This window comes from Lissotriton vulgaris (assembly GCF_964263255.1).
Source record: "Lissotriton vulgaris chromosome 8 unlocalized genomic scaffold, aLisVul1.2 SUPER_8_unloc_1, whole genome shotgun sequence".
NCBI lineage: Eukaryota > Metazoa > Chordata > Amphibia > Caudata > Salamandridae > Lissotriton > Lissotriton vulgaris.
The window spans coordinates 3,562,387-3,583,664 of NW_028240615.1; the positions used below are offsets into that span (position 1 = coordinate 3,562,387).

The 21,278-nt window shown below is 44.5% G+C and overlaps 1 protein-coding gene across 3 annotated transcripts in view; it reads left to right on the top strand.

The window, feature by feature from the left end:
* The window catches only part of SLC15A1 (solute carrier family 15 member 1), a 126,978-nt gene extending 113,463 nt beyond the window's left edge, over nt 1-13,515 (top strand). For all 3 annotated transcript variants that reach the window (XM_086947873.1, XM_086947875.1, XM_086947874.1), the window contains exons 19-22: nt 1,127-1,223; nt 6,336-6,482; nt 10,900-11,007; nt 12,676-13,515. In XM_086947873.1, the coding sequence (XP_086803999.1) occupies nt 1,127-1,223; nt 6,336-6,482; nt 10,900-11,007; nt 12,676-12,876 (553 nt within the window). In that variant the 3' untranslated portion in view covers nt 12,877-13,515. The remainder of the gene's footprint in view (nt 1-1,126; nt 1,224-6,335; nt 6,483-10,899; nt 11,008-12,675) is intronic.
* The last annotated feature ends 7,763 nt before the right edge of the window (nt 13,516-21,278 follow it).

Sequence of the window (21,278 nt, forward strand, 5' to 3'; positions counted from 1 at the left end):
CACAAAAGGACAGGGGGTTAGGTGGTGTAGCGGGCAAGGGGAAAGATTCAGGTGAGAGGGGATAGGAGCAAAGGAAGTAAGACAAAGAAAGAAAGAGTGCTAAATGGGAACAGATAGATAGGAGACAAGTAAAAAGCAGAGTTACAGAAATACGATGAGGGTGGTGGGCGAGACTGGGAGAAAAACTGTGCCCAAAGTCAGGCTGGGTAGGTGACGGTCCAGGGATGAACCAAGACCGATCTCCTCAATAGCTGAACAGAGCAGCTCCACCGGGCGTCGGACATAGTTGTCGAACTCCTCTGTCAGGATGGAGATCAGGAGTACTCAGAGATTGTCAGATTTGGGGGAGTGGGGGGAGAACCCATGGTCCGAATGAATTCCATATGCCATCTTGAGGTCAGGCACAGTCCTGATAGGATTATGTAAGGAAGATTTCAGCTGGGGGAAAAAAGTCACAACTAGCGGCCATGTTAGGGTCAGGCACCCATCAGCCTCAGCTGCGACCCTGTTGGATTGTGAACTAGTAACACTTACTTAGGACAGTTGGAAGGCAAGACACTTGATAGGGATCACACATCAGGCTTCCTACCAAGAGCATCTCCACACTGGAGCCACCATCTCAGGTATCAGTGAACAGGTCTGTCCAGGCACATCAGACTCGTGCACATCCAAAGGAGATTGTTTATATGTCGCTAGCATACACCTTGGATAGCCCCTCCCACCGTTCTGTGCCACCTCGCACCTCCACCTTCTCTCTTCATGGGTCTCGCTGCACATTTCAAGTGTCTTGCGCAGGGGCTCCAAATCTTATAGGCCCTGTGCGAGGTCTCACCAATAACAATCATCAGTCCAGCCCATTCAATCAATTGCCTGGGCTCCCCTCCCCCGCTCCGTGCAGTTGTTATGCAATGCTTGCATTGTAATTTATTAGGGACTATTTTACACCTGAAAAGTACACTGGGTCATAGCACATAAAATTATTTATCTCATAGAAACAATTGTGTTTGTGCTTTTTTTTTTATTTACAGCAGCAGGCTTTTTTTTAATATTTTGAGTCTGGGCTCAAAATGCAAACCGTACCAACTGGTTTTGACAATGCTTCTGAATTATATTTCTTTTCCTCCAGAAAAAAAATTACAGTTTCCTTTCCGAATGGACTTGAATGCAGTCAACAGACATTGAATTTTGGCTTTGGAAGCGCATATACCTTCGTGATAGATCAGGTAAATTGAGCTGCGTAAAGATGTAGTAAGGTCTGGTGCACATCTCTGTAAATAAGGTTGAACACTGATGTAACCATGAGTTTTCTTCTTTGAGGCCTCTACCCATAATACTTTGCGAGAACGTATCAGAGAACAAGGTCAGATGCAGGACTTTCAGTGGGACCAAAAAGTGTGGTGATGAAACTCTCAATCTTTACAAAAAAAAATTGTTTGGGGTTGTGGCCTGTGAAGCAAAATGTTAGTTTAGCTCTTCAAGGATGGAGAGACCTTTGAGTGAGCAAACAATACCCAACCGTCGGGTACTTGAACCCTCAGCCTTCAGATTCAAGTCAAAGCTGTTAGCTCGTAAGCCCTCAGGTGCATAACAAACACAACTTTACAAGAGGGGTGCCTATGCATGCAACTAATGGAGTGGCTTAATATGGATGGAAAAGATCCGGGCCATATTATCAAGCCCATTATCGCCGCTTTAGCGGCAGTTTCCTGCCAATAAAAGCGGCGATAATGTATCGCCCTTTCTTGATAATATGGCCCTCACTGCTTAATTTGAAAGGCTGGTTTCCGGTACCAGCATTAATCTTCAACACCAGCACTTTTTATGAGCACCAGTTGAGAGGAATTTAGTGCTTTGCCCAGAATCACAGGATGTTGAGCCCACACCGAGACACAACCCCCCCTCCACACACACACACTTTCATGGTTGTTCTGTTTTAGGCAGGGCTAACAGGAAAAATGGGCTGTTGCAAGCTACCTCCTGACAAGAGCCCTGGAACTTACATTTTTTGAATAAATTAACCACTGAAACGATTCCAGTATTTGAGCAATTCGTAAACACAACCTTCACTTTAAAGTGGCCATCCAGTGACTAGACTGAATAGTTCTCTATACTCAAGCCTGCATCATTAACATTGACCATAAATTATCATTCCAGAATGTTCCATTCCCCAACTGTTTCAGCTTGGGCTTTCAGATATATTGTGACATCATTCATAGGATGGTCTTTATAAGAACACATAATTGAAACCAAAATACCATCAGTGGTAAATGCATCAAATTAGTTCAGAAAGTGTCTCAGCAAGAGCCTGTATATGCATCCATTAACAGGAAATACCTCTGATACAATTATGTCCAATAATATACCAGAGATTATTGATCATGAATTCCAGCGTAACTATGGTTGGTGTCACAGAATGTTGGAAATCATAATCATAGGAAAATGCTCATACTCAGTAAAAATATAGTATATTATACTGGTAGAAGCCTATGTGCCACCTGCAGGTGACAGGGTCATACTTCTGCAAAACTGATTTAGCCTTTCATCCTTCTGAGGTTGAAAAATGTGTAGTTCAATAGTAGCATCTGTTATCGGTGCTTTGTGATTGAATGTACTACTGCTAAATGTGTATACTATTACTCCAGTACTGGAAATAACGAAATAACAGTGAATATTAAAATATGAATAAACTACAGTGGAGGCCCACACAATATTAGTCTACTATATTAGAACAACAGGATCCCTGTTGCTAATAGTGACCTTAACATGTTCTGGAAAAGAGTTTGTCTACATCAGTACCTCATTTACCATTTGAAAAGTCTATGTACAATGAGCATAATTTGCCAGCACAGGCACAAAACCTATAATATTACTGAATATGACAAATGAACTAAGACCATAATTTAAGTAAACGAGTGGATTAATAATTCGCAGCCTTACGCATATTATTTTCACAAAGTAACACTTTGTTATTGAGCAACAGTAATGCAGTGGAGAATGCACCCATACATATCTAAGAAATTCAAGTTGGATACAGCACAAAGGCGTTAGGGGAGGGTAAAAGCATTTACGAGTGTGGGAAGTAGTACTATATAAAATAGTAATCATATCTTTGGGAAGTTCCCCAAACTGTCAAACTCCTATTACTCAATGTGCAGAGTGGTAATATTCTTTTGATCAGTACTAATTGTGAATAAATATTCCCATTCTATTCCCCTTGTACGTGTTTTGGGACCAATTCACAAAGACATGTAAGAGTATGTAAAAGAGTTCTGCTAAAGCACCACTTTATGTGCTCCAAAAAGCCTTTGCATATGCCCAGTGGTAGGCTCTAAAGTCCCACCGGGGCAGTGGTGTAGCATGAGTGGGTCCACAGGGGCGGTAACCCTGGGTGCAAAATTGTTAGAGGGTGCAAAATTTTAAAAGAAAGTGTTGCACCCCATAGCCCTTGGACTGTCAGCACTCCCTGGGCTAGTGGTCTACAGGTTAGGAGATGCAATGCTTTCTTTTAAAGTTTTACCCCGGGCGTTGGCAACCCACGCTACGCTACTGCACCGGGGACAAACACGTGCAACATTACTATGCATCTGCCAGTTCGAGCTGATTTAAAAAAAATAACAATTTGAAGATTCATAAAAGAGTGCATATTTTGAAAAGTACAGTTGGATGACGCGTGAGAATGACTCCACCCACTAATGAATAGGCAGCCATGTGGGGTGGAGTAACTGTGGTGTGCTGAACAGCAGGAGACTTCCATCTTTGCTGGCCTGCTGCAGGTGCATAACAAAACCTGAGGGGGCCCCCCTGCAAAGTAAATTAGGGACACCCCTCCGGGGTCACCCAGGAGCTCTCAGGGGCCAGTTTACCGTGCTGAGTGTCTCCCCTGGAGCTCGCGCCCCCGCAGTGTAAGGGCTGTGGGGGCCTGTGTTACGCCGCTGGCCCACGGCCTAAAATGGAGGGCCTCAAAGGACTTTTTCCTCAAAGAATCAGTACAGTTGGCAGTGCTTAGGTTGTCTTTTCTAAGCGGGAACAAAACACTGATAGAGCTCTCATGCTGATGTGCACTTTCCATGAGCAGGTCTTTTAAGCTACCTGTACGGTGTTAATTTGCCCAGGTGGCCTTTTTTATCAGTGTATTACGTATCACCTTTATGTGAAGCTTTGCCCCACTTTTGCAGCAGTCTGTACTGTTTTGCAGCAGCAGTAAACAATGTTTCTATTTTGATCACACAAAGATGTAAACATTGATTTTTGCTCATGGAGAATATAATTGGCTTACAAGAAAGATGAAGTAAAATAGCCCTCCCTTGGAAAGCATAAAGTTGTGCTAAATAGCACCCTTTTAACAAAAATTACTTCCTATCGTGGAGTATAGGTAATCAGACCTCTAGAGTTCCTTCAAGTGAAAAGTGTCTATGACAGTGCTCAAGGGAAGCCCAGAGCAGGGAAACATCCTTTACGACGCAACTTTTACCACGCAGTGCCTTTACAGCGCAGGGTTTTCAACGCAAGTCATTACAACGAATTGGGCTGGGGGGCGCTCTAGGATAGGTAATAGTTTAATTTACTATCCAACACCTTCCCTACAATCCACAGGGACTGGAGTTGGAATAGTAAATTAAACTATTCACTATCCAGCACCCCCCAACGCAAGTCGTTGTAACGACTTGCTTTGAAAAACCTGCATTGTAAAAGCATGCGTGGTAAAAGCATGCGTTGTAACAACGTACATCCCCCAGAGCATAACATAGATGGGTCAGGTGGATGAATCCAGGGCAGGGATCTGTGTTTGACTCTGTGGTCATATCTTTAAATGCCCACTCAGCTTGTCATCCTTCTAATATGGATAGAATGAATACCTTTGAGTGGGTTAACACCATACACCTGCCATCTAGCACAGTACCAAGATACTCATTGGGTGACCATGTACTCGAATAATAGGTATCTTTAGTTGTGTTTGGTAGCAACGCATTGATTAGGCTGTTGACAGGAAAACAGGATACTTTTTCCCCCTCGTGTGAAAAAAACTGCCTGTGAAAATCCATGACAACCTCTAGTTTACATATGTTGCCGTTGCACGAACTTGTGCACTTTATTTATGTCACACCGGTTTGTTTAGGCCGTTTGTACCAAAAATGCAAAAAAGTGAAATACAAATTAGCGTAACCTTTTTCCCCGCTCTCACTGACCTCTGACCTTTACCTCAGATTGCTCTTTAAAGACAATATATGGGCTTTGTGCATTAGTAAATAAAGGTAGTGGATCACTTCCCTGGTATATCAATAAAACTTATGTTTGCTTTTCAGCTTTCAGGAGGTCAAAGCAGACTTTGATTGACTATGGATGAACTGCTTTATGTCTTTCAAAAGCTTTTTTACATACCAACGAAAGTGCCAAGCTGTCACTTTTTGTTTCTTATCTGATAACGTATGTTTCATTTGTGCTGCACTCAATCAATCAATAATAACTGTATTCGATCTTAAATATTAAGATCATAAAAGTACAAGGAAAATATATTGATCATAATTAGGGCTCCCGGTTTTATGGTATTTATTTTTTCTACATTTCCGTCTGTATTTATCCATATTTATTTTTTGCCAATTTTTTCTGTATTTATACATTTCTATTTAGTGTTTTCTGTATAAATGAAGCTGCCATGGGTATTTTCCACATTTATTTGACTGATAAATGTATACTCACCTTTGAATACCCAAAAGGTTTCAGCAGTATACAGTTCACTAGCGTTATCTGAAAACACTAGCATTGAACAATAGCATCAATAACTGTAAATCTGCACTTAATTAAGCTTAACTAGGAAATCTGTTGCCTTTTTTCATTTCCCCTAACTCTCAATCTGTACACCTACTGACCTGGCACTCGAGATTGACAGCAGAAAAGAAATCCAAAGAAGACATATTTTCCATATTTTTCTGTATTTAAAAATAAATACAGACCGGAAAAAAACTAGTTTTCTGTCTGTATTTATCTGTAAAAATCAGTACAAACGGAAAACTGGGCGCCCTAATCATAATTGATAGTTAAAATACATCACCAACAATCATAAAATGCTTTGTACAAAAAAGCAGCATACCATGTAAAGGTGCTAAACAGTGCCATTTGGAAACAATACCATTACATTAGGTAGAATACGTCAAACTTTTCCAATATCTCTTAAAGTACTTATAAAAACTTGGGATACTAATCACCCAGCAGCATGTGTTTATAAAGTGCTTTGCAATACAGTGCTAATTAAGGTGCAATCTATTATCTCATTGGCCTCCTTTTAGATAAAGCTGCACTCCTAGTCGCCCTGTTAACTATTTTACTTTTTTATACAGTGTTCGCCATCTGGCTTGAAGCTGAACTCCACAGAGGAGATTCAACCGAACTCCGTACATATGGCCCTTCTGATTCCCCAATACTTCCTCCTCACGGCTGGCGAAGTTGTCTACTCTGTCACAGGATTGGAGTTTTCATATTCCCAGGTAAGTGGTCTGTCACCAATCTTCAATATGGAAGTTACGTTTAATTTTGTTCAATCACGTTGACAAGTTGCTAGAGGTGGCCGGCCAAAGCATCATGCACACTGAAGCTTTCTCGAACCCCAGCTGCATATGAAATTATCACCGCTTTTGCGTCCGTTTTTGGGCGAAAAGCGACGATAATTTCATTGCCTTATCAGCAAAGACACACTATTGGGCGAATTTTGCAAATTCGCAATTCGCGAATTTGCAAATTTGCGAATTCGCGATCCGCAAAATCCGCGAATTTGCGGATTCGCGGATTTTGCGGATTGTGTGGGTAAAGGCCGGGCGGGAAAACGGTGCACATCGCTAGTGTGAGGGGCAAGGCCAAACGGGCGAGGCTTATATGCGAGTTCACACATGCCTCTTGTGTGTATAAAAGGACAGGCACGGATCAGAGAAGCTCGTGGTCACAGGAACTGCACAGGGATTGAGCTCGTGAAAGTCAATAATGCAAAGGCCTCCATCAAGCATCAAAGCTAATTTTCGACGATAGATATGGGGAGAACGCACACCTACCCAGCCTCGACAAAACACACATTTTGGGGGGCTGATTAACTTTGGCATCACACCAAAGAGCGCCGGGGTCCCTCGAGTGAGCTGTCCATCAAGTGGGTAAAGGGCGCGTAGACGGTGCACACCACTAGTGTGTGGCGAGGGGCCAAACGGACGGGGCTTATATGCGAGTTCACATGCCTCTTGTGTGCATAAAAGGACAGGCACGGATCAGAGAAGCTCGTGGTCACAGGAACTGCACAGGGATTCAGCTCATGAAAGTCAATAATGCAAAGGCCTCCATCAAGCATCAAAGCTCATTTTCGACGATAGATATGGGGAGAACGCACACCTATCCAGCCTCGACAAAACACACATTTTTGGGGGCTGATTAACTTTGGCATCACACCAAAGAGCGCCGGGGTCCCTTGAGTGAGCTGTCCATCAAGTGGGTAAAGGGCGCGAAGACGGTGCACACCACTAGTGTGTGGGGAGGGGCCAAACGGACGGGGCTTATATGCGAGTTCACATGCCTCTTGTGTGCATAAAAGGACAGGCACTGATCAGAGAAGCTCGTGGTCACAGGAACTGCATAGGGATTGAGCTCGTGAAAGTCAATATTGCAAAGGCCTCCATCAAGCATCATAGCTAATTTTCGACGATAGATATGGGGAGAACGCACACCTGCCCAGCCTCGACAAAACTCACATTTTTGGGCTGTAACTATTTAAGTTACTAAATTAGCTTTATCAGGAAGCACTAATAGATAAAATAAAGCAGGTGCTCGAGCACCTGCTTTATTTTATCTATTAGTGCTTCCTGATGAAGCTAACTTAGTAACTATTTTAGGATGGCGCTGGCAGCTTGCCGGCGCCATCCTAAAATAGTTACAAGTTCAACAGGCTTGAACTTTTGGCCCCCAAATCCGCCGCTCGCGGATTTCGCGGATTTCCAGTAAATTCGCAGGAGTTCGCGGATTGCGGATTTACCGAAAATCCGCGAAATCCGTGAGCAGAACGGATTTTGCGCTCTCCCTTAGTGTTTTGCTGACTTAGCACTAGTTGCAACAACGCCCAGCTTTGCATCTCTAATGAGATGCAAAGTGGGCGTTCCTCCCCGGTATAACTGGAGAAATGTCGCTAAGCGACATTTCTCCAACTATCAAGCTGGACGCTAACAGGCAGAGCGATAAGAAAAGTAGCGCTAACCACGGTTATCCCTACTTTCCTTACGCCTGCTTGTAATCTGATTTAGCCATGTGGTGCATTACATGGCTAAGAACACCCTGCCCTATCAGCAAGGTATCGCTGGTTGCAGTGCAATTATCGCTGGAATTCCAGCGATAATCACACTGTTTTCCAGCTGACGCTTGGATTCCTATCGCATTGGAGATATGCGTTGCTGATAGCACGCTATCTCCACGATAGGATCCAGCGTTAGGAGGCGATAATTATCCTAGCGCTAAGTGCGCTTAGCGATAATTATCGCCGGGTGATGCTGATAAGCCCCAAAGAATGTTACTACCTCGTGGCTCGCGCATATTCACCCAATATTGGTACCACCGAGACAGGCGAATACCATATCTTGTCCCAGAATGAGAATAGACGGATTTCCGCTTGGGTCCCTCGTGCTAAAAAACGGTCAACACCTGGAGAAGTGATCACTACGACCATGACTTGTTTGGCTGGAAGGCACTGACTGCCTGTTTGGGATTTACTAATCTGTACTCCCTAGTGATGCCTATATCTAATCCTTCCTCTAATGACGTAATCCGCGGCAGTCCAGGTATTGGCTAATGCTGGAAGTACTATAGGGCATTTTTACCATGAGGTAAAGTTTCTCTCCCTCAAAAAGTTTCATGGGGAGTCATGTCACTACTTCATTAGATATATTCACATACCATAGGCTGAGGGCAACAGCAGGGGAATAAATACCACATTTTCCCAAAAAAACCATGGGGTTGGAACCTCTGACACAACTGATTACTGCTGTCGACTCCACCAGATAGGTTTTCAGCAGGTGCAGCATGGTCTCGGACACTATTGTGATTAAGCAACTGCAGGGTATGTGAACCGGGGAGTCAGATTTGAGCACAGAGTAATCAGATGCAAAGTGGACATTTTGCTTTAAACAAATAAAACTGGTATCCATAAACTATAGGCATAAACTCCTGCATTTTAAGTACCTACACAGAATCTACGGTAGACCTGTGAGGCAACATATGATTGACCAGGCCTGGGGATGTAGTTGCCTCCGATGTGAAGCCCACCGTGCTGACTTCCTGCATCTTGCATGGAGCTCTCTACTAATTCCTGCCTTTTGGTAGGGAAGAACCAACACACTTGCAAAAATGATTGGAACTCCTGTTCACTCAGAATCCCTGACTGCATTGTTGGAATACGTAAAACCGGTCTTTCCCTGCAGTACAAGCTTTGTGGCCACGGCGTTACTGCTTGCCAAACAAAGGGTGCCCCCGCACTGCTGCAGAACCACTGTTCCCTCTGAAAATACCTGGCTTAAAGACATGGAGCATGATTTAGAGTTTGGCAGACATCTTACTCCGTCACAAATGTGTTATTACAAGTACATTATATCCTATGATGCTTTTAATATGGCGGACGGGATATCCGTCACCTTTATGACAGTTACCCGTCCGCTGAATCCTAAATCAGGTCCACGGTTCTTTGTAACGATACAATAGACACCTATTCTCTGATACAACCACAGATGTCATGGCCTAGGGATATATGGAGGCCTTTGAGGTTGTATCTCCTATGAGAACAGACCATGGAAGAGTCCAACCAGGACAGCCACCAGTCTACCAAGGATTAGCTCACATGTGCGCTGTATGGGCTGGAGCAGGGTGACAGATACTCAGCGTCTTGACAGGTGACAGCTCTAGCATGTCAGATAGAGCTCCAAAGTTTTAAGGGTACTACGGTGCACAAATGATGGGCAAGATAGACCATCTTCTACCTTACTGCCCAGGCCGCTGGACATAATCTGTTTTCCAATGTAACGTGTCATGCTAACAAAAACATTTTGTTCACATATGACTGTATGACTTGAGTATAATGTTGTTTCTTGATATTAAATAAGGACTCATTTTAAAAAATCACAGCAGTTATGGATCACAGCCATCGATTCATCAAAATGCCAGGGGTAGTGGAAATGACATCATCCAAACATTCAGCCATTGATGACATCACATGAAGTAACATCACATTACTTTTTGACCCTGATGATGTCAGAGATGGTATTGCTACTTGACATTTGACGGCATCAAGATAGTGGCGCTGCTTAACTCAAAAAGCAATAATACATGAAAATTAACTATTAAGCGCAAGATAAATAAAATAATGCAAGAGGTTTCTAAAGTAGATACATATTAAATATGCTTAAACATGGATTGAAGTCGAAAAATGTAGAACAGATAATTTCACCGTATTATACACTTACCGGTTTCTACTAAGAGACTATTCTGTTTGTTTGTCCTTATTATTAGACTGTGTGATTATAGAGCAGCCTTTTTGGGAAGCAATATGGTGTTGTGCATGAGTTTCCAGAGGGGTCCTCCAATATAATGCGACTAACTTTCTGTCTCGCTTGAGCAAAGACTGAAGCAGATAGTGGTCATAGAGAGCCTCAGTCGCGTATGCTTACCACGCTAGCCATCTTCGGGCGGTTGGGTGAGAGGGTGTCCTGATGTTTCTGCTAGGTTGGTACAGTGTCGGCTTGAGTGAACCGATTTTCACTATTACTAAAGATTAAACTCTAATATATTAATAAGAATATACCTATTATTCTGTATGATTTACTGTGTGGAGTGTGCATTGTTAACAGTGGCTTTATTGTCAATATGTCAACCTTGGTCTGGTTACAGGCACCTTCAAACATGAAGGCTGTGCTTCAGGGAGGCTGGCAGCTTACCGTGGCCTTTGGGAATGTCATTGTCTTGATCGTGGCTGGAGCTTCGCGTCTCAGTGAGCAAGTAAGTGAACACCAGCAATGCTTTGCAGGAGCATACCTTCCCACTGATTTTCCAACAGAGCCCATATAGCACCTTAGAAGAAAACAGATATTTAACACTGATAAATGTCTGGTCTCAGTGGCGTAACAAGGGGGGGGGGGGGGAGTGGGGGTGGTCCGCCCCAGGCGGCACGAGTTCTGGGGGTGGCGGCCTTTCACCCTCGCTCTTACCTGCAGCCGTCGCGGGGTGGCAAACGCAGGAATCGCTAGCACACCCTCCCCCGCTCTTACATGCAGCCACTGCGGGTGGCAAACACAAGGACCGCTGCGGGCGGCCGAAGATCTAGCTATGCCTCTGCCTGGCCTAACGCAAGAGCTTAACTAGACCACAAACTGCATGTAGCATTTCAGTGGCCTTGCCACCTTCTCCTTCTCAAGTCAAACACAGTATCTCCCCAAAAAGCCAACGGTAGCAGAAATGACATCACACATCCATCTTTAACCCCCTCAATGACATTAAAAAGTTGATCCATTATCCCAAACCCGAGCCCTTGGACAAACTCAAATGACCTCCTAAGGTTTTGGTGGAATACATAAAGATACCTCTTCGAACTATGTCCACTTTTAGTTTCTACTATCGCCTTCTTAAAAACTGAGACCACAAACAGTAAGGGCAGTGCCAGGGGTATATTAGGACAGGAGCAGGGTAGCTGTTGCTACATGGTCTACACATTATTGAAGTCCATGACACGTTAGATTAAAATGCATAACACAAACGCTCTATCTACTTGCAACAGAAAGTCTTCAGATAACAGTGTCAGATACATAGACGTGTTAATTACATGAAATGTTGCTACAATCACGGTGTTGCTTTTCCTTCACTCACTATTATTTTTAAATGTGTCTACCCTGCTCAGTTGGGGAGAAGTAACTAGCTGTGTGTGACATTAAGGCAAAGTTCTTCATAGTTGGGAGGTGGGGCTGCCCTGGGGTAGGGAGGGGGCGTATTAATTTCAGGGGTGAGGATGCCAGACTCTGCTCAAGGGTGCTTCTATAAAGCCCTATAGGAACAGAGACACACTTCATGCTTCAAACAGTGGTGTGGTTTTAGTGAAAGGAAACACTGTGAAGAGCCATCGGTAACATCTTCAATCACTCATGTCCAGGACAGGAACAGGTATCAGATTTTGGGGGGCCAAATATCCCCCAAAAACGTTATCCCCATTTCTGATCAAGAATCACGCTTTGAATACTTTTATATCTTTAGGGAGTGCAGGCGGCTACTAGTATCTCGACAATAACCTATTTGATTGACTTTTTAACTGGGATAATTAATCCTAACTGCATATTTGAATTGTTAAATATGTACTAAGGTGCCCATTTTATAGAATAATTATGTGAACATATGTTTGTCATTCATGGGGGGGGGGGGCTTTTCTTTTATGATGGGGCGCAGCATTAAAAAGTTTGAAGACCATTGCAAGCCAATAATTAGGAGAAGGATTGAAGCTTGCGGATTTAACAATTCATGAAATGAGCTCTAATTGAGAAATTTCAGTATGTTGGACAGATTGATAAATAGTGGTCCTTGGTCCTCGCGACCGCAGCCTACATGGAATTTCTGTGCATTATGTGGATTGTTATTGCTGGCTTTCTGTTTTCCACTAACTCTGCTTTCTGTCCTTCGCAGTGGGCAGAGTATGTGCTCTTTGCTGCTTTGCTCTTTGCCGTCTGCATCATCTTCTCCATCATGGCCTATTTCTACACTTACGTGGACCCAGCTGAAATCGAAGCACAGTTTGACGACCCAGACAGGAAGAAGAAAGAAAAAGAATTGGAAGGAAATCCCTACGAAAATGGGGATGGACCTTATTCACAAACCAAAATGTAAGCACTTATCTCCAGGTGGAAACATCACAGTGCCACCTGAAAGATATTGCAAATCATCAAGGCCAATTTGGACGGGCCTACAACATTTGAATGATAATGACACTATACACGTGTATGGATCAAGCCACAAGGACAGGAATGGAATTCTGTGCTGGCCACCTTCCACATGATGGCTGTAACACCTCAGAACCATGATCTTGTACAGTCTGCAAGCAGAGAAATATGACTCACCTTTGTGTCAATTTTAATTTACTACTCAGTATTGAACCTGAAGTGCATTGACAATATGTAATTAGGGAGTTTTTTCCTTTGTAATGTATTTTTTTATATTATCTTCAAGAAGTGCCAGATTACATGTTGTGTTCATGTCTATTGATGGACATAGCAACCTTATGAAATTCGATTTCTAAGGATATCTGTTAAATTTTACATCTACCAAATGTATGCAAAATGTACTATATTCAATGAGTTTCTTTGTCATTTGACAGCTACAATCGCACATGCACTATTGAGTACTAAGTATATATTATTCAGTGGACTCCGGAAAATGGAGCAGGGTACATGCTCTAGGAGATAGAAGGGACCATGAAGTTACGGGCGATGGAGAAAAGAACGCTAAATAAATAATATATTCCCTAAAGTATTTTTGTTGGTGTTTTGAGTTTGTGTCCTGATAGTGCTGTTTACGACAAAGTGTCACGTTTATCCATACTAATATTATAAAGAGAGAGCCCTAATCTTTGAGGCGGGTAATCTCAGTAATCACAGCACTAATCACAACACCCAATACAGCATTGGAAAGGGCAGTTGCAGCAGAAGGACATAGGCTACACAGATGGCCACCATATACATTTGAAAGGTAAAAGAACCTTGCCAGCAAAGTAGTCCCTTGTGGGCGTTTGCGTGGGCGGGGCGCGGCATAACGACAAAAAAAAAGCGTTCCTTAAAAGTGTGCGTTTGTGCTGGGGGCGTGACAAAGGGTGGGGGCATGTGCTTGGGGAGTGACAAACAACAATAGACGCTGCAATTGCGCGGGAGCAAGGGGCAAGACAAACGCCGATGGGCGCGGCAATTGCGCAATTGCACGGGAGCAAGGGGCGTAGCCAATGGGAGCGGAAATGCACGGGAGCAAGAGCGTTCAATGGGCGTCTGAGTTCAGCTGGAGGCGTGCAAATTGCGCAATTGTGCGGGAGCAAGGGCAGTGACAAACGACAATGGGCGCGTCAATTGCAGAATTGCATGGGATCAAGGGCCATGGCCATCGGCTGCCAACAATCGCGCCACATTCCAAAATTATGATGCCAATCGCGCACCTGGGCGTATGCGTTCAATGGGCGTCTGCGTTCAGCTGGAGGCGTGGTAAGTAATTGTTCGCTCTACTCACTTGTGGGCCTGCACGTTGTGCTGGGGGCGTGTCTCACATACTTGGGCCGAATGCAGTGTGTGCCTTGTGCTGGGTGCGTGTCAAACAGACTGGGGCCGAATGCCGTTGATGCTTTACTAAATTGCCGTTACGTTCCTGCCTTCACGCCATGTGGGTCCTAAAAAAATAATAATACCGGGAAATAACTTTCAGGGTCACATCATTTTCATTGTAATAGAGTCGCCGGGCCTCAAACGGGGACACACGCCACTGAGCGTGCCTGCGGGGACAATAACTGCAGCGTTTCCTGCGCGCTGTCACTCAACTGTCTGCATAAACGAATTTACACACGGCGCCCAACATCAACCAGGGCTGGAGCCGGCCTCAAGCAGCAGCTGACGAAACTAAGCGGCCCTGCTGGCACACTAACCTTGAAACTGACTGCACTTTCCCACACGCGCAGCGTCTCTAGCGCGAGCTGTCACCCACTCAACTCTCCGAACCCAGACGACATCGGGACGGGCTGCTAGTACATAAATAGAGTCCAACTGCACAATGGCATTGGACATTGCAGGGCACTTCAGGAAATGGCCTACACAACAATGTAGAAGGCAGGTTCAAAGGTAAAAGTTGGTAGTGCGTGAACAGCCCCCTAAACCCTAAATTGTACTGAGCGGGCAAGGGACTTAAGCAAGTAGGACGTCGACTGAGGTCCTTCCACAAAAAACGTTTAATAAATTGGGGAAAATTGTACATTTTATAGCGCCATTTTGAAACAAGTTGGCCACAGGACTGTTTAGGCATGAGGGACGGTACCAGAATTCACCTTCAGAGAGAACCTTTGATGCAACTGTTTTCAAAATGGCACAGATTTTAGCGAAATTTCCTTAAGAATTGACAAAGAAGTGTTTTACAGACAGTTAAAACAAACTAGATGTGTAGTGGTACATAGTCATATTTTTCGAGATATTTATAGCATCTTTCTTCGTTTCTACCCTCCACCTCCTTTTATTTTTTTATCCTATCCGTCCAAAGTAGATTCTCATTCACATATTGTGAATGAGAAAGTGATTGGGTGGAGAGCACTGGGAAAGCGATATGTTACACAAATCTCGCAATCTTAGACCACAGACAGCAGAGCTATCCCTCAGACAGACAGCTCTCACAGGCTCAGATGCCAGAGCTACCCATCCACGTTCCAGAGACTTTACATGTCAAACAGCAGTCATCCCTTAGTTTATACCAGTCTTGCAGGCTCTAGCACCATACTTTGTTAATGATTATAATATCTTAAAATGTCACATAAGATATATAAAAATGCCTCAGCGTGAATCAAGAAATCACAGGCATAGCAGCAGGTGCCCTCTGGCTTTAAAGAAACAGCGTCTACAATAAGTGCCCTCCATCCCAGCAGTACTTAACAATTATATATCAGCTTTAAAAATATCATGGAAACTGAGGGGCAGATTTACAACTTCTGGCGCATCTCTGCTAATCAGCAGGGATGCGCCAGAACAGTTGTGACACGTCAAACCACCCGTGCGCCACCACTGATGCACCGCATTTACGATGCGGTGCACCGTGGCGCACAGATGGGCAGATGCGTGTCACATCCCCGGCAGAAAGACGGTGCATTGCTGGAGTTGCGTTGCAAGTGTGACGCAGTTCCAGCAAGGCTCGGGGTGCCCATATGCCTAACATATTGCGCCAATCCTTACGCCTGCTTCAAGCAGGCGCAGAATTTTGACGCAGCATGGCCGTAAAAGTTACTGAGTGAAATCTTGCAGATTTCACTCAGCACTTTTCCAAGCCGTTCCTGCGCTGGAACGCCCCTCCCTGTGCCAGAATGCCCACATGTGGCACAGGGCTTTACAACGTGACACATCTCCCTAGATGCATCATGTTGTAAATACCCCACAGAATTACGCTGGTTTTGTGCTGCTGTTGCGTCACAAAAGTGACGCAACAGTGGTGCAAATGTGGCATACAGGGCTTGTAAATCTGCCCCTGAATATGTTATCCCAAAACATCAACTTCATATTTTTTATTTTTTGATCCAAAGTGCCACAGTTTTAATTTTGAGTACATAACTAATTTACTTTAAAAAAAAAATCCTTCACAAAATATTAGTTATTCAATGTAAGCAAAATATGAGATTGACCCTAAATAGCAGCATATTTTTGTGAATACCTTACTATAGAGCCGCATGGACAAAATCTGACACGCATTCATTGTTTCACATTATGTGTCAAGGTAGCCATCAAATGTCGAGGCTGTCCATATTATTTCAAGAGCGTGTATCTCACACTATTATGGCCAACAGTATGTCAGAAATCTCCGCTGCTATGCCTAGGATGGGCATCACTATGCCATGGAAGGCCGCATTCAATATTGCCTCTAATATGCCATCGTTGACCATTATATGCCAGAGCCATTGTTGTGCCAGGAAAAGCCACCACCATTCTATGAATGCAGACATTATGCCAAGGATGGCCATTATTAAACAAGGACAACCATTTTGCTAAGAAAGACCTCCTATTATTTAGAGGTAGCCAACACTTTGCCCAGGATAAGCCCACATTAGGTCATGGAAGCCTACAATAATGCCAAGAACTGCAACAACATGCTGCCTAAGGCAAAATCCACCTTTATGTCTGAAATAGCCAATGCTGTGCCCGTAATGGCCAACATGATTCCTTGAATACCATTGTACCAGGGACATGCTCATAATGCCAATAAGACCCCTCACACACATCCATGAACCATTCACACCTTACTTAAATACCAACCCCAGTTCATGGTCGCTGCTCTCACCTCCACAGTACTTCCCCTTCACTTGGAAGCCCTGCAGTGCACTGTCCAGTCTCATCAGGGACTGGGGGTCCCAGCAAGGTCTCATGCCAAGCAAGATGGCGTAGCGATAGCCCTTCCCGTAGCACAAGAACCCTAGAGTTGCACGTTGCAGCTCTCTTCTTCCGGGGCCAAGGAGAAGCATTAGCACCACAGCACCAAGGCCTGCCATGGCTCACAGGACAGGCCATGGATGCACAAGGCAGGGACAGGCACTGGCAGTAATGGCTGTTGAGCACTCACTCTTTACCAAAGCCCGGGATGAAACTCTTCCTTGTGGAAATTACACTTATCATCATAGGACCTTCTGCACCAGTATATTTGTCCATCAGGTGCAGGCAGCACATCCAAGAAAGATTCTCCTAGAGGTCGGTAGAAGAATTATGCAGCAATGCAGGACTAAAGCTTGCTGCAGCTAGCTGACTTCTGCAGCATGGCAAATGTATAATGTGTGAATATTATACAAGTAAAGCATTTGCTGTGGCACATTCTGGGCCTGATTTAGATTTAGGCAAATGGTTTACTCTGTCACAGACATGACTGATATCACTTCTGCCGTATTAAAAGTGCATTATATCCCCTTGCATGCTTGTGACGGAACCGTTCCATCACAAACCTCGGGTGAGCTGTGCTTGTGACGGAACGGTTCAGTCACGGCCCGCTCGGCGCGCCTGCGCGGCGCGTTCCATTGAGCGGGCGCGTTCGTGACGGAACCGTTCCGTCACAAGCACAGCTCACCCGCGAGCCGTGACGGAGCGGTTCCGTCACAAGCACGTGACCGCCGCGCGGCCGCCCTACCCCCTTAGCGCTGCGGCAGAATAGCCGCCGCAGCGAAGGGGATATTCAAGGGTACTCGTAATACAGCGTATACTGTAGCTGTCACGTTTGTGACGGGGTAACTTGTCCACCTAAGTCTAAATCAGGCCCTCTGTGTCCTTATTATCTTGTCATTCTAGGGCATATTTACTAACATTTCACACAGCGAAACACTGCAAGGGCAGATGCTGTGCTGCGTTGCATGAAAGAAAGATTGCTGAACTGCACAATATTAAAAAAAGATAGTACGCAGTTCAGCGCTGGTATACTTGTGGATGCCTAGCACCAACACAGGCACCCTTGCACCATGGCACAAGGGTTTCAGCAACACTGGCATGACTGTTTTTGTGCAGTTTCCTGCACAGAAACATTCCTTAAAGCCATATTATTTTTTCTATGTGTGCTGTAGAATGCAGTACACATGGAAAGAGGATCAAATAAGGAGAAAGAAGGTATTGCTCCTCATTATGCCTCTCCCAAATAAGTACATTATTTTGGCACAAACTCAGGTTTACTAAAATTAGGGGCATATTACCAACAACTAGCGATAATTATCGCTATGTTGGTTTAGCGGCGATATTTTGATCGCCGAGCTGCAGCGATTTTTTTCGCTTTGGAACCTTGCTATTATCAAGATTTATCTCCTAAGCGATAAAAATCAGCCGAAATGCATGAATATCGCTGAAAAGTCAGAGATACTCATGCATTACCGAGCTAATGCTCTTAGCCATGTTATCCACCTACCATTGGATAACATGCCTAAGAACTGCTCAGGGGCAGGTGTTAGCTTTTGGAGATATTCGCGCTTAGCGTGAATATCTCCAAAAGTTGGTAATAGGAGATAGCGATGTTAGCGACTGGCACTCCCACTTTGCATGTCATTAGTGATACATTTCACTGACATGCAAAGCGGGGCCCAAGATGGTCGCTATCTCCTACTAGCTGTCGCTAACTGGTGTTAGCGACAGCTAGGTAGTAGGGAGATAATTTTATCTCCGCTTTCTAGGCTTTTAAAGCCAAAAAAGCGGAGATAAACCCCCTTGATAATATGCCCCTTAGTTATTCTGGGTTTCCATCAGAATCTATGGGTGGGTGCAAGTGACTGCCCAAGATCCACCCAAGGAACGCCTCCTTCCTTCACAGAGGATCGTAAGGAAGTGTTATGTGCTGTGTGGAGTTACTTTTTTTTTCACTAAGGCACGCAATTTTGGATTTTTGAGGATTAGTAAATCAGAAAATTAATTTTTCGTCAGGCTGCCTTAAAAATGGACCCAAACCCGCTGCAAAATGATAGCAAATCTAGGCCTATTTCTTTTCATGTAATTCGATTTTTTTTAAGTCCTCATCAGCTTCAGTAATTTCCTTTTAAGTCTCACTTTGCCAGGTCAGATCAGTGACCTATACCTATAAAATCTTCATATATTCATGGGGTGGTTAAGGTGTTGGGCCGGATAAACACAAAGAGAGGGAGAAGCAATAACCTGTTAGTCTTCCCAGTCAAAACATTCAATAAACACAATTAGAATGGATCTTCCACCTATTTTTATCTTGGTTTTTCAAGTCTACTCATTCAGTCTCTTTGATGTTTCAGAGACTTGGACCCAACAGGGTGTTTTAAAAGAAGCCTCACTCACCTCCCTAGTAGGTAACATGCTTCATCATTGGGTTCCCACTCTGGTTGGCCAATGCTCCCAGGGTGTGCGGCAACGCCTGATTACTGTGGAGCTTTTTGTTTTGTGTGATCCAGTGACTGTGTATGTGCTTATGTGAAATAATGATTAAACTTGGCTGGGGTATACCGCTTATCAGCAGTACTTTTATTCGATGGACTCTCCGCCAATATTAAAAAGAGTGATGGATTTATATTGGATAGTTATTTGGTCCCATGTATCCTGAGGGAGGTCATTCTGGGTGTGGTCTACATGTTTGAGCCACCTCTATTAGCCCATCTAGATCAACATGGTTTTCTGCAGGACCAGGTTTATAGTGCTGGCACACTTAACAGGGCATGCATGACGGGGTGTTTGTAGTGTACGGGGCTGCAAAGGCCACAATAGGTGCAACTGAGGGTGAGGCTCTACGACAAAAATATTGGTGACAGGGCGCACCATTTAGCTGTTTCCCAGCAAGAATAACAACATACCAAATAACAATACGATACGAGAGGAATTGTGATCAAATTACTTAGGGGGCTTGTAAATGGTATGATTTGACATCTGTATTGAGCCCTCCTTCCTCTCCTTCTGGTCTGCTGTTGATCGCAATCCTCCAGCATGTGCCCCCATTCTTCCAGATCTCGCTCTGCATTCTCATCCCTACGCACCGCTCTCAGACGGCACTCCTCAGCCCCACCCCACTTTCGCATGTCTTCCCTCCATTTGTCTAATCTAGGGGGGATAGCATGAGTCCAATGTATTGCAATACGACGTTTAGCCAGAAATAAGCCTAGGAGTGTCAATTGGTATCTTATGGGGGGTCCCCTTTTTTGGCGCAGAAGTACTCCTAGTGAGCACTGTTTGATGGATGCCTCTACTCACACTGCCGTAGCTGTAAGGAGAACATGGATCACTTGTTGCCAATATGGTTGTAGGTGGACACAGTTCCAGGTCATATGAATAAAAGTGGTGGGGTCCGTATCGCATCTGGGGCATGCCGAGGAGCCCCCAGAAGTGAAGCATGCCAGTCTCTGAGGCGTCAAGTATTTGCGATGTAGGTACTAGAACTGAGTGAGTTTGAACGTTTCATTGCAGGCACCTCGCGGACTTGTGCAAACACCCTCGGCCATTCGCCCTCGGTGAGCGGAGATGGTAAGTCCGCTGTCCATCTGTCTTTTACCATGGATAGCTCAAATGGGCAATCTTCTTTCAGAACTTCATATATGGGTGAAATTAGCCCTCTAGTGGACCCTGGGTTAAGTAACAGTGCTAATGTGTGGGACTCTTTCGCCTCATCTGGAAACGAGGTCCATATTTTGTGAACCATGCGTGATATTTTCGCATATTGTAAGAAGTGACCGTCCGGCACTTGGAACCACTCTCTTGCCTCTTCGAAGGTCAAGATGGTCCCGTTCATACATATGTCCCCAGCCGTGTGTATCCCCCTCATTCCATGACTAACTGGATTTGGTGGAGACCCTGTAGCCATTGAAGTGGAAGTGAGTTAACGTATAGAGACCTGTGGATAACCAGAGTAACTAATTGCTCCCAGGCCTCTGCTACCTGTTGGATTACATGTGGGCATTCCCCAGAGGTCCGGGACCTCATTTCGAGATATCTTGGCAGTTCTGTCCTGTTGCCCCAGTCTGCAAGTAATGCTTTTTAGGGCTCGGCCTACGTCACCACGAAGTGGGGCGGAGCTTCGAGCTCTATTGTTAT